This window comes from Epinephelus fuscoguttatus, linkage group LG19 (genome assembly GCF_011397635.1).
Source record: "Epinephelus fuscoguttatus linkage group LG19, E.fuscoguttatus.final_Chr_v1".
Classification (NCBI taxonomy): domain Eukaryota; kingdom Metazoa; phylum Chordata; class Actinopteri; order Perciformes; family Serranidae; genus Epinephelus; species Epinephelus fuscoguttatus.
Genome location: NC_064770.1, coordinates 29,289,655 through 29,303,888, shown reverse-complemented (window position 1 = coordinate 29,303,888; position 14,234 = coordinate 29,289,655). Strand labels below are relative to the sequence as shown.

General features: G+C 41.5%; 1 protein-coding gene across 2 annotated transcripts in view; it reads left to right on the top strand.

Moving 5' to 3' along the window:
- The first annotated feature begins 2,557 nt into the window (after positions 1 to 2,557).
- The window catches only part of atp2a1 (ATPase sarcoplasmic/endoplasmic reticulum Ca2+ transporting 1), a 31,053-nt gene continuing 19,376 nt past the window's right edge, over positions 2,558 to 14,234 (top strand). For both annotated transcript variants that reach the window (XM_049560625.1, XM_049560626.1), the window contains exons 1-6: positions 2,558 to 2,689; positions 2,800 to 2,936; positions 4,426 to 4,443; positions 5,099 to 5,181; positions 9,829 to 9,933; positions 13,582 to 13,720. In XM_049560625.1, the coding sequence (XP_049416582.1) occupies positions 2,819 to 2,936; positions 4,426 to 4,443; positions 5,099 to 5,181; positions 9,829 to 9,933; positions 13,582 to 13,720 (463 nt within the window). In that variant the 5' untranslated portion in view covers positions 2,558 to 2,689; positions 2,800 to 2,818. The remainder of the gene's footprint in view (positions 2,690 to 2,799; positions 2,937 to 4,425; positions 4,444 to 5,098; positions 5,182 to 9,828; positions 9,934 to 13,581; positions 13,721 to 14,234) is intronic.

Here is a 14,234-nt window from a genome sequence, read left to right as displayed (position 1 = left end):
CGCAGTTCCCCGTTTTAGTGACTTTCAGTTCTTTGTTTGACTGTCGGCCCCAACTTTACTGTTTTGGTTCACTCTCACCGCTCTCATGGTTTTGTCTTCAGCCGCAGCAGGCAAAAAAAAAAGATCTAGAAATTCTCTCTACACAACCTGCTCAGTATATAACAGCAAACACACACATTTAGCAACTAGCTGGTGAACATAGTGGAGCATTTAGCTGTTTAAGAGCCAGGAATTTCCCTTAAGAGTTTGTAGAGAATAAAAACAGCTGAAAGACAGTGAATATCAGACTTACGCTGAAAACACAAAGCCATGACACGTCTAGCTGCGGCGGCCACTCCGAGCTCAGCTGAAGTCAAACTAAAAGTTGAGGGTTGTTTAACTTTTGGTGGCAAGTTGCAGCTAAAGAATACCTGTAGCCAGATAGTAAACAGAGTCCGGTGACTCCTGTGACATGTTGGCCTCTGTTGCAAAAAAAATTCTCCCCATCTGAAATGCATGAACTTTTCCCAGCTGTAGCATAATGTAATTATTGCAGAGAGCTGCATTCTTTAGCCTCTTGGTGTGTTTTCGGCATTACTTTCTCCATGTGGACACAAACACGACTGCGTATGAATGATACTGTTGCTCATAACTGCTGGATGTGCAAGTTCGCCATATCAGTTTTAAAGGTGATGATATGTCAATGCTGTGTTCACATTTTTTTTCTGCTGCCCCCTAGTGGCTAATAAAATTATTGGATTACTGTTACTTGATTAAAAATGAGCATTTCAGCCCTTGTCTTCTGTCATGCGATGGGACATGACAGGATGAGACGACAGGATGCAATGTAACTAGGAATGGACACCTAGTAATGATTCAACAAACTGCAGACGTAACACACTTTCCACAACAATGACTTAGGCTTAAGTGAGCTGAACTCACATGCTGCTCATACTGCCCCAACAACAACACTGCCTCTTCTGTCTCCTGCTTTCTTTGCATCTAATCTGTGTTTGTGTAATTATGAGGGCATTAGTCTATCTATATCCCCATGGCTTTATCCTAATGCAATGTTCTTGTTCTGCTGGTGATATATGTAGTCTATAGTTATGATATGAGAAGTCTAAAATTGGAAGAGGTATTCAGATGCTTAACTTGAGTGAAAAGTTCCAATTCAACAATGTCAAAGCCTTTGTACTTAAAAGTTCCAGTGTGTAGGATTTTGGGGGATGCATTGGCAGAAATGGCAAAAAAATATTCATAACTATGTTTTAGTAAATCATTGTGTTTGTTATCTTATGAGAATGAGTCGTTTAAATCCACTTCCTCCATGGAGTCCACCACGTTAACCTTTAGTAGCCTAGAACAGCCAAACCGAATATTGACTCTAGATAGGGCTATTTGTGTTTTTGCATCAGACATCGAAGTTCCCCTACACGCTTGGCACACAGGAGAAGTTTGAGCTGGTTGCAATCTACAACCTCACCACTAGGTGGCACAAAATCCTGCAGATTAGACCTTTAAAGTATCAAAGGTAAAAGTGTTGTTGCTGCAGAAAAATGGCCTCTTATTCAAACAATTATATTTCATATTATATAATTGTGGGCAACACAGTGGTGCAGTGGTTGGCATTGTTGCTTCACAGCAAGAGGATTCCTGGTTCGAACCCAGGATAGGGGGTTCAATATTGGGGGTGAGGGTGACTCTAAATTGTCTGTAGGTGTGAATGTGAGTGTAAATGGTTGTCTGTCTCTATGTGTCAGCCCCTGTGATAGTCTGGTGACCTGTCCAGGGTGAACCCCGCCTCTCACCCGCTGTCATCTGGGATAGGCTCCAGCCCCCCCGTGACCCCCAGTGACAGAAAAAGAGTGAATGAACCATATAAAATTGTGATTACCAACGTTGCAGCACTTAGATGAACACTATTTTACTGTAAACATTCTAGTTGTTTTATGCAATGGTTCCTAACCTCAGGGTCAGGCCCCTCCAAAGGCCTGAGATGAGGGAAAAATAATGCACTATATTTCATAAACTTATCACTTTTTCCCCCCCAGTTCTAGAAAAGTTGTTTTGGGGGGAAATATAAATGCATTGAGGAATAGTGTGTCAACACAAAATAAGATTTAGCTTATTAACAGTAGGTTTGCTTCAGGAAAAGCAGGGGTGAAAGTGACCTTTTAAAACTTGTTTTAATTCACTTGTTGAGTAGATGAATGTGTTCACGTGTCCACAAACATGTGCGCACACAATCACTAAGTAGTACTCTGTCATGAGCTCATCAGTGTCCCCTACCTCTCATTCAGAAAGCCGGTACGTTGCCCCTGAACATGCATGTTCTCTCATGCACATCTTATTTCCAGCTTGCTGGGGCAGCAGACCCCTCTGCAGTTGCTGCCCTCTCCCACCCCCCCCACCCCCCAGCCCTCCCAATTCTTTACCACAGGACCATCCCTACCCACCTATTTGTGACGTTCTCAGCCAATGAGGGGGAGTGCATGGCCAGCAAGCACCAATGAGGCATCTTTTTCATCTGTATAAAACTTTTCAGGACAGTTTGCCGGGTTGCACTTTCTGTCAGTCCAGGGCTCCGAGAGGAGAGCGACAGCCCAGAGCGAGAGCTAGAGAGAGTGTGTGAGGGGGTAGAGAGAGAGCCAGTGTGAACGCAGGGGGTTGCCAGTTTTTAATCCCAATCCCACACTTCAGGAAAGTGGTGGGTGAACATTTGAGCTTCACTTGTTGTAACTTTGAGTATCAGGCCAGCTGGGCCGCTCAGACTTGATGTGAATGTTTCTGTGCTTTCTATCCCTTCTGTTCCTGAAGCCTCTCCGTTTCAGCAAGGATGGAGTGCGCACACATGAAAGAGGGCCCGGACGTTCTGTCCTACTTTGGCGTCACTGAAGAAACCGGCCTCTCGCCTGAGCAGGTCAAGAAGAACCTGGACAAGTATGGCTTCAACGGTGAGGGAGAGAAAAAGATGGATGGATGGATGGATGGATGGATGGATGGATGGATGGATGGATGGATGGATGGAGGAAATAGTTGGATGGAGCATTGGAGTGTGTGCAGACAGAGTAGTTATGAATGAAATGATTGGAGAATCTTTGGATGCATCATTGCATTGGATTTAGCTTGGAGGAGAGCTGATGCATAGAGGCAGAGACACTATCTGAGGGGTTTAGCAAGGGGAGAAGAAAGAGCAGGAGGAGAAGTAGATGACTGATAGATGAAGCGGCGCAGTGTGTGATGTTTTTGATGATGGTCTAATTACGGGAAACAAAAGGAGGGGGGTGATGTTTGTGGAGCAGGTGCATCAGAGTTTCAGGTTTCTGACAACCACTTCTGGCTTTAGTTTTGATTGAAGATTATTTATTAGAAAATTCAAATATAACTTTGGAAACAACTCATGGTCAAATTAGTTACTAACTGCTTCTCTCAGTGGATGGAATTGAGCAAACTCTATAGGTCGAGGAAGGCCGTGAAATGCAGTTGAAAGCTCCCGAAAAGGCTTGAGATCAAATTATTATTATTGTCAAACCATTAACAAGAGCTCTGCTGCATTCAAGTGCTCCTTGAACAAATTATTAATGTTATTAATTACACCTGTGAAATTACGTCTGCTATTTCTAAAGGCCTATGACAAACAAGACTTAACAATCTTTACATAATAATGTCTTTGTGAGCATGCATGCTGGAGAAAGCTTTGAACCATCTTATGGTTGCTTTGAATCACGCTCAACAGGTTACAGTGACTCTGTTTGGAGCATCTCATCTAACAGATGGATGTTACAGCAAACTGCATTAACAGAGTAAATAAGATCATTGTAAAGGTCAGTTAGTAAAGTCTCCACATTTCTGTCGTAAACTGAGGGACAAACCAGCTGCTACTTAACATTAATCACACAGATTCCAACAAATAGTTAATAGTTTCTGTCAGTGCAGATCTTCTTGCAGGCAACATAGGCCGAGATCCCAACAAATCCCCCCTCTGCCCCAAAAAAACCTCCACAAACATGAGGGAAAAATGATCCAAAGCTCTAATGCTAACGGTCAGTCTGTAGCAGGGGTACAGCCTCTAGTCCTGGCAATGTGTTTATCGGTCAGTGATCATCACAGTCAGTATGCTTGAGCATCGATGGCTATAGTGATGTGTTTGTGGAGATCCTTAGAGTAAGAGAAATAAAAAGGCCGCAGTACAAAACAAAGCAAAATAAACATGACAAATTTTGCAATAAATAGGGCACCACAGGAGGCTTGCCCAAGATGCTGATTGCACTAGGTTCACCACTGTTTTTTTTGGTCAAGTGATATTCTGTTTTGATTCATAAATATGCCAAAAGTTTTTGCCTCATCAACATTTGACGCTGCAAACTTTTAAAAAAAAAATGCAGTACAGTTGGTGTGTATACTTTATCAATAATCTTTGTGTCTCTGCCTCTTCACCCACAGAGCTGCCAGCAGAGGAGGGTGAGTCCACTTTAAACACCTGCTTCCTAATTATTCCTGTTTGAATCACATGATCAGAGTGCATCTTTTAACTTTGTGCCACCGGGACCGGACGCACCTGTCTCCCCTCGCTTCCTGTGATGACAAGTCACACAGTCGTTTTTCTAACACCTGTCGCTGGCTCCTTGTTCTGTCTCACCAGTGTGCCACAGGTTTGGAGACAGTTGTGTGACACAAACTACTAACGTGTTCACACTGCACACAATCAAGAAATCAAATGACAAAGCCATTCAGTATCTGTGGCCTGCTGATGTTGTATATGGCTTTTTTTCATGCCTGTCTGCCCTGATGGTTTTACAGCTAGCAAATCAGGCAATATGGCAGGAGTTTAAGATCATGCAGATCATTTAAGGGGCAGATTTTTTTAATGCTTCATATGAGGTTGCTGAAGCAAAATAGATCATCACTTACCACATATTCATCATTGGCTTCATCACAATCACTGCTCCTCCTACTAAACCCTTATTGGTAAAGTGATGTTGCATGTAAAAGCACATGAATTGAGATTATATTGATGTTCCATAACATTTAAACCACTTACCATGCATATATAGACATATATTAACATTTACAATGTGGACACTTCTGTTTGTGATCTGGTGTATTTCTCTAACAGGAAAGACTATCTGGGAGCTGGTGGTGGAACAGTTTGAGGACCTGTTGGTCAGAATCTTACTGCTGGCCGCCTGCATCTCTTTTGTGAGTTTGCTCACGTTTCCCTTCACATAATACAGAGCATTTGTATTCACATGGTTTAGTACATACATGCAGGGAAGCCTGAAAGGTTTTAGAATATGGCCATCTTGATCTTTCTTTGCAAAGACAGAGATGTTTGTTCCAGTTTGGATTAAGGTGTTGCATATTAGATCATATATGTAGTTCCTTTCCTACTTTACATTATTTTTATTGAGATTTGGTCCCTAAAGAGTCCCAGTAACTGAGTCCAAACAACAGATGTGAATGTAACTTTTTGTAAAAGAGGCAAAAAGCCAATACGAGATGAAAGACAAGAATATATTTTCTCAAAACTCTCAAGTTAAAGTTGAAACCTGTTGCTGAACAGTATAAAATAGCTGTGTTTGTGTCATAAAATTACTAATTTTTGTGTCTTATCTCAGTATTTTCCCCTTAAAAACTGTTTCCTAATTTTCCCCTCTGCCACAAAATGTTATTCAGTTATTAGATGATTAGATTAGATCAGGAGTTTCAAACATACGGGCGACAACCGGCCTGCCAAAGGGTCCAATCTAGCCCTCTAGATGACTTTGCACACCTAATGGAGATGCATATATGAAGGCTAAGAGGTTACAGGAGAAATTTAAACAGTGAGTAAATACTCCATGTAAATGCTGCCTCAGAGGCATTTCCATTCTGACCAGAATACAGCTCTCTGAAATAACAATTAATATGTTCTATGGTCATATTCAAAGATATTGAACATTGTGCAAAATACTGTCAACCAAGAGCTTCAGCATGAAAAATCTGTATCAGACAAAACTTCAGATTATAAATGGCTGTAAAGGCAAGGGAAGACTTAACCTGCTTCTCCAATAGCTTCCACTTTAGTGGAAAATTATGAAAAAGTCACATGTAATGAAAGTGAGTAGTAGACTGACTGAATGTGGAAAAACTGAGACATATTGTTGAATTTGCACATAATTTTTCTTTCTTTTTTCTTTGGTAAAAGGATGAACAATTTTAGAATGAAAGAGACATTTGAAGGGGTTGATATTTTCAGGTTATTATGCAGTGGTTTCACTTGAGATCAAATTGGGCTGTATGTTGCCCCTGAACTAAAATGAGTTTGACACCCCTGGATAAGATCATTATATAGAGAGTTACTATTAGACAGTGAGAACAGCCATTTCAGCCAATTTACACCCATCATAACTCTACATTTGGCATGTTGACGTTGACCAATTAGAAAGTGGTATCAGTCATTAAAGCACTTTCATGGCCTTGCTCCTACCCATACATAACAAGCTCCACCAATCAAATGGTTATGTTCAGGTTTAGGTTAAGTCTGAATTTAGGTGAGGAGATGCTTCAGAGGCGACAAAGTCAAGTAGCTGCTCAAAGTTGTTGCACACAAGGTCATTTCTTGCATCTAAACATGGCGTGATGATGATGAAGCGCCTCTAAACCTTAAGGGAAACTACTTTTTAAAATAAAAGTAATAAAAGGGAACAAGATTGGCAACAAGAGCCTGACAGTGACGTGAGAAGCGCAAACTGAGCTGCATCTTTTCTGACCCCCTCGTCTGTTTTCATTGTGATTACACACACGCTCACACACTCGGGCCGACAAACACAGCGTGTACATCCCTGAGTTATTAAATTACATTTGGACCCGTGTCCTCACTCTCATTTACACAAGGAATCCCTCTCTCTCCCTCCTCCCCTCCCCTGCTGCTCTCTCCGAAACAGTTTTGTGGAGGAGAGTAGGCTGGACACATTGTCTTAATCCTCGATCTCTGCCCTCTGGCCTCCCTGCACAGCTGTCACTATAGCCTTAGAAGGCCTGACGGCTGTGTGTGTGTGTGTGTGTGTGTGTGTGCGGAATAGAGAGAGCAAGATAAAGACAAAGAGAGTGTGTGTGTGTGTGTGTACATATGCATGGCAGGAGCTTTATTTTAAGAAAGTCTCAAGCCAGGACGAGAAACTGTATCCTTGCACAAAGGTCAGGGATGGAAGGAACGAGGGATGGCTTGCAGCAGCAGGAGAGAGTGAGAGACACGGAGGAGGGCGAGGAGGGGGAGACGGGATTGGGTTGCACAATGGCATTGTTTGTTACAATGGCAAACGAGAACAATAGATTCAGAGTCATATATGGTTTCTAAAAGAGAGAACACTAAATACTGCAAATACACGGCCATCCTATTCATACACACAGGAATGTCGTGCCGCCACAGTGTGCTGACAGCCTCTGACTCTCATCCTGGAGATCGATTGAAGAGAGAGGCAGGGTGAAGACAGACTGGAGAGCGTGAGCAATAGTCACTATTTTTGGAAAAGGGTGAGAAAAGATGTGAGATGAAAAACATGGCAGATAATGATAATGAAGAGGAGCAAAAAGCTACATGCTACACGAGAAGGATGAGGCTCCTCTCGTCTCTCTCTGGTTAGCTCCGTGCTCCGCTGGCCTGCAACTAATCTGTGTCAATGTCAACACGAAGGCTTTCCGAAACAGACTCCTGCTCACAGGGGCCCAACACGTGTGAGACTATAGGTTTGGAAAAGAGTCACATGTAGAGGAAAGATTTCACACATAGGATGACATAGGAGACGACAATGACAAATGTCATTTGATCTGGATAACGCTCATAAATAGCCGCTCGCCCCGGCTTTATGTTTATGTTTAATGCTGAGCAGCAGTAAAAAATAATGCTGTCACCCTGAGAAACAGGTGCACCACACACTTTAAGACACTCGAGCCAAGCAGCATTACAGGCTTAACAACCACAGTAATGGCCGTCAAATTAAAGTGATAAGCAAGATATTAAAAGGAAAAACCAACATAAAGAGTTTTAGTAAGAAGTTGTGCCACCAGAAAAGCTTTAATGCATCTCTGCATTGATTCTATAAGGCACTGGAACAACACACTCACTCTTTGGTTATGGACTTTCCACGTCAAGATACAACGTGTAAGGTACCCTGGGTACGTTAGTTGTTGACGTTCTGGGGCGCTTTGTCAAGTTCTGCCTGTTACATGCATTGTCTGTTTTATAAAAGCAGTTTCATTCTCACAGTCTCTTTCAAAGTAAAAGCACTACCTCGGTACAACGCCACCAATTAACCTTTTTTTTCCCCTTTCAACAACATATGCACATGGTTACATTTTACCAACAAACGCACATGGTTTGGTTTAGGAAAAGAAAACAGGGTTTGGCTTTGCAATCATAAAGGAAGTGAACACCAGTCTCCCGGGTGAAAGTCAGTGGTTGCACCCATCCACCACCACTTCTACCCACCCTACTCAGACTTCTGCACCCTTAACTTTCGTTGTTGTCCTGCTGCGTTTCCTCCTGACATCGCCAGGCGCTGTTAAATAATGGCGACGAGCAATATACCATGCCGACGTGACAGGACAGCTTTTTTTGTTGGTGTCTGACGCGGGCCGTCACTGACCAAGTGCCGGATTTCAACAACTTCAGAGTGAGGCCGAGTTGACTGGAACTATAGTGGAGGGATTAAAATATTCCTTTCAATAAATACACCCTTATTTGGTGTTTTGAGGATGGTGATGGAGAGTTTAACAAGCCAGGCAAAGGTCTCACTAAAAAACAACAACAACAACAACAACAACAACAACAAAAAACTGAGTCAACTGGGCCTGCTTAGCATTTTTCTAAAGTCACAGAGCATAACTGGATGTTAAGTACTTAATTACTGCTTAATTACTTAATATTTCTTTAATTTGTCACCAGACTGTACTGTTGTAACTCAAAATGGAGTTAGTATCATTCACTATTAACACTCACCAGTCACAGGCATTAAATGAATGGTTTCAGACCACAGACGGTTTGGCATTTTTGCTTAATAAATGAATTTTATGAATGACTGTTCGATCAAAATTGCATTTGTATTTTCTTTTGATCGACCAATGGTTTCATCACTACAACATACATCTTAAAGAAGGGTTAACATGCAGGTTTATATGATGTCAGTATGTGTAAAAAACAAAAGGTGTGATTATTGATTTGTGTAACTAGAAGGGCGCTTGGAGAGTACAGGCCTCTGCCTAGACTAAATGTCCTGATTTGCAAAACGAAAGTGAAAAATAATGAATATCTCGCTCGTGCTTTGAATTTGTGTTCCTTTGCCCACCAAGTTTTATGAAAATTGGGCCAACAGTTTCTGCTGTTACCCTACTGACAAATCAAACCGAAATACAACCTTTCTTGAAAAACTAAAAAGGCTCATCATTTTCTATTGTGTGCCTCAAATGTTTGTTTCTGTTTTATGTAATTGTAAATAGAATGTCTTTCGATTTTGTACAAAACAAGCACTTTAAAGACATCACCTTACGCTGGGAACGTGTGAATATTTGGGAATATTTTCACTATTTTTTGACATTCTAAAGATTAAAATCAGAATTGATTTATCATGAATATAATTGTTGGAAGTGTTGTCCCCGAATGTTCATAGATTCTTTTTTGTTTTGTTTTAACATGAGAATTAAGAAGAAGAAAATAATTTAAGGGGATAAAGTCTGAGATTTGAAAGTGAACACTGCCATGTTCACAGTGGCTCTCTGTCATCACGGAAATCAGAAATATTAAGTGCCGGTAAATTATATTTTCATTTAAATTCACACTCTAATATGTACTTTCTCTCGCCACCACAGGTGCTGGCTTGGTTTGAGGAAGGTGAGGAGACTGTCACTGCTTTTGTTGAGCCCTTCGTCATCCTCCTCATCCTCATTGCAAATGCTGTTGTTGGAGTGTGGCAGGTCAGTGAACACACGCACATACACAGAGGAACAATCACAAGGACACATACCTGCCCCTGAATGCTGTCTTTTACACACACCTAAATAGACTCTTATACTTAGTAACAGTCACACACAATAAATCACACACGATGGACGGCCTGTTCAGCTCGCAGCCCGTGTCCTTTACAGCAAGCACACGAGAGCTCAAGAGTTCGAGGGAATCCAGAATGAGAGGTCTGACGTCAGCCGGAGGTGAAAAGGCAAAAGGTTAAGCCAGTGGGGGCGAGTGGAGGGGTGGAGAGGGGGGGTGATGGAGGACTGGGACCCTTGAAGGCTCAAACTGCCGTCTGCTTTGTTACAATCCACACTGTGCAATCCACAGTAAAAATACAGAGGGACGATCGGGTTACCACAGGCCTGGGTTGTGTGTGTATGTGTTTGTATGTGTCCGTGGTGGTGGTCGGGGGGGTTCATATCAACCCTGCGGCAGTCATTTGGAAACTATGCACAAGGATTCACACATGGGGGGTATGGGGGAGAATAGAGGGAGGGAGGGCGGCTGGCATAAGTTGGGCTTTACACTTTGAGGCGGTCGAGGGCAGCCTTGGAAGAAACCACAGACTGAACATCGGCCTGTTTCACTTCATCAACCTGTTGCTCAGCAGACCAACACCATATACTGCAAACACACACACTCAGGGCTTGATCACACGTGTGCAAAATTAACATTGGTGAAAATTCACCACCCATGTACTTCCTTTCGATGTGAGTGGATCAAATTTGCATCTTTGCATCATGTGCAGGTCAATTTTGTTGCAGCCTCAGCCCACAGCAAAAAGTATGTGTGGTTGGACCTGCTTGACTGTCATTAGCTGTCTGGAGGACACATTAATTGTTGCCTTGTCTACTCAGCTCATATTGTCTGACACTGGCCATGTAAAATACTAACTGCCCCACATGAGAAATGCTACCTGGCTGGATGGAAGTTGGGAGACAGGCAAGGAACACAAGAAAATAGAAAATGTACCAATGACATCATATTTCGTTGTATTTATTAGCAAGCTGGCTGAGCTGGTTTTGTGTCACATCCGGCACTGTCCATATTCATCACCTCAGCCTGCATTCGCTTATGTGTGACTGTGCCCTCATTCACAGACCACAGTGCTTTTTACACTACATGTCACATTCACACACACACCAATGGATCAGCCATCAGAAGCAATTTGGGGTTAAGTATCTTGCCCAAGGATGCTTTGGCATGCGGACTGGAGGAGCGAACTGCTTATCTTTTAATTGGTGGTCAACCTGCTCTACCTCTGAGCCACAGCCTCCCCAACTAGAATGCAACTCATTGACACAACTATGCTTCTGGTAAAGTAGGTGGTGGCAGTATGTAACCCCCCAAAAACAATGGTTGCAATTGGCCATCAAACAGAAAGACGATTAATGAAATACGCACAGTTGGAGCAGGAAGTGTCATGACATTTTCACCATACATTGGTGCATAAAAATCCACTATGCAGGAAAGGAAGTGTTTGATGCTTAGAATTTCTTGGGGTAGGACCCTCAGACCTTCCCTGCCTAATGTGTCCCTCCAAATGTTGACAAAAATAAACTACACCTTTGCAACCACTATATAGGTGGTCACTGAAGATTTCTTAGATGTCAAACAGTTCAACAACAACATCCCGCTCCTCAGGTGATGTATTAATGTCTTTGTGCTCTTTTCAGATGTATGTCCAGACTGACTTCACATTCTCAACAACTTGAATTGCTGATTATGTTAATGTATTTATGGGTTGATTGGATGGTTAACCACACATGCCATTATATAGACTTTTCTGTGGCAGTGCTGATTTCCCAGATTTCAGTTGACTGGGAGAGGCCTGACAATCACTTTCAGATACACAATATAAAAAATATTTAATTGGAGATAAAATCTCAAGAGCCTGTTAAATGCCTTTTCGATATTAAATGAATATGTATAAAGGGTTTTTTAAATGAAAACAATATGAAGCCTGCAGGCGTGCATGTTAATGTTAGGAAATCAAAAACTCCTGCATGAACAGCATTAACATCTTCTCTGATGCAGGTAGTGGAAAGGTGTTCTTTAATATTTCCTACACTTGGATTTTATAGTACTCAAATTCACCCTCAACCCAAAAAAAAAAAAAACACAGCAAAGACATTGCCCAAAAAAAAAAGCCTAGAGACCAGAGTGTCTGGCTGACCGCATTGTGCTAAAATGAGGTGTGCATTAGGTCGACAATGGCTCAGAACGTCCACTAAGCCCTGAAGAAAGGACGTAGTCACACCCCCATTGGCCCAGAGGAGAAATGCACCAAGCTGCTCTCAGTTCCTAATCAGGAGCCAGTCTCCACACCCTGTGCAACAGGTGATCTGAATAACCCTCTAATTAACTCCAAGGAGTTGTGACATTCAGCTGAAACAAATTGGAAAAATGGAAATGACAGCAAGTACCAAAAAATTAGGGACTGCTGCAAATATATGGTTGAAATAAACATTTTAAAGCCCTGAAAACCTATTTTCTTTTTCTTATGAGCACTGGGGTCCTCCAGAATATAAGATAAAACAGTTTAGTAATTTCATTCAAGACGTTTCTGTGTTTATTTTCTGTATGTATTTGCTTTTTTTGCCAACAGTGTCAATGAAATCTAACCAAAACCTCACAGTCCTTTTGAAGCAGATTATCTGAGCTTCTCTTTGTTTAACTCCTAAAAATGAATTTTGTCTGTCTAAAACTTTAATTCTTAATAATGTGTTGCTTCTTTGGTCATATTTTTTTTATGTTAAAGTGACATGCTTGATGACCAAGAAATTATTGAAAACCACATTTTTTAAGGACAAAGTAGTAAAATAAAAGCCTCAATGATCTCTTTCTTTGTCCTCAACTTATGCAAAACCAAGAAATTCTTCCAGTATATTCCTTTAAATGTTATACAGGCTGTAGCAGGTGCTATCACTTTTTTAATATGATTTTACAGGGAGCTGAAAAAATGACAGGAAAACCTACAATACAGTCAAATGCAACAATATGACCTCACATATTAACAATATGCTTTGCTGGAAAGTTATTGCAGGAATATGTACAGGATTATATTAATATTCAATTCAGGGGTTTTTTTGTCCACCATGAGAGGTTAAAAAAAAAAATGCAATGTAACACAGTTCCAGTACAGAGTATAGGACTGATGTGTTGCTAATTTCCAACTCCTGTCTCTAGTTGCGCTTTTACATGTTGACCTAAAATGTGATTAAAATATACAGTTTAAAACATCATACAACCACAATACATTATAACCATGGAAGGCACAATAAAATATATAAACCACAGTCCACACACTTCAATACACACACCACAGTATATGTACTGAAATACAAACATGATAACATATCCCATAACACATCTACTGCAATAGACATACCACTATACATATGCTAAAGTACACATACCACAATAAATTAAAACACTCACCCTAATACCCCTTAAAGTTTGAGCACATTTAGCTAAGAGTGGGTACAGCTCTGGTTTGGAGTTTCACACTAAAGCACGAAGAGGTGTGTCTGGAGTTGGCATTATCAGGGATGTTATGGTACTAAAATTACTATATTTTATATTTCGTTCTGCTTGTGTTTTTGCAACAGGAGCGCAACGCAGAGAGTGCCATTGAGGCTCTGAAGGAGTACGAGCCTGAGATGGGCAAAGTTTACCGCGCAGACAGGAAGAGTGTGCAGAGAATCAAGGCCAGGGAGATTGTTCCTGGTGATGTGGTGGAGGTTTCTGGTAAGATCTCCAAAACTCAAGGGCTTTTTTTCACAGCTTTACCTGCTCGCATGTGAAACACACTGAAAACGCTACAGGAACAGTCAGAATCATTGTAATTTGGTGTCTGCAAAGACCTTCAGGGTCAAAGAAAATCTATACTTGGTGTCGGACGCTGCCCAGGAAATCCTGTTATTTCAGTGCAATAATGTGACTCAGAGCAGTCAACAATTATCCTGACCGAAGCCACACAGGGTTAAAGGTCAAGGGCAATTTCCTGAAAGTAACCCCACAGGATAAGACTTGTTGTGTGCTCACTTCAGTGGTGTAATACAGGAGAGGAGAAAATATCTTCCAAATTCTTCATACTACACAATTTTAGTGAGCAAAGTCCAGTTCATGGACAGTTTCAAATTGCAGCGGTAGCATATAAAAGTATGATTGTGCATGCTATACTTTTTTCTTATTATTATTTGACCCATATTTGACCAGGTAAGTCCCACTGAGATCAAGAATCTCTATCCAGGGGAGACAT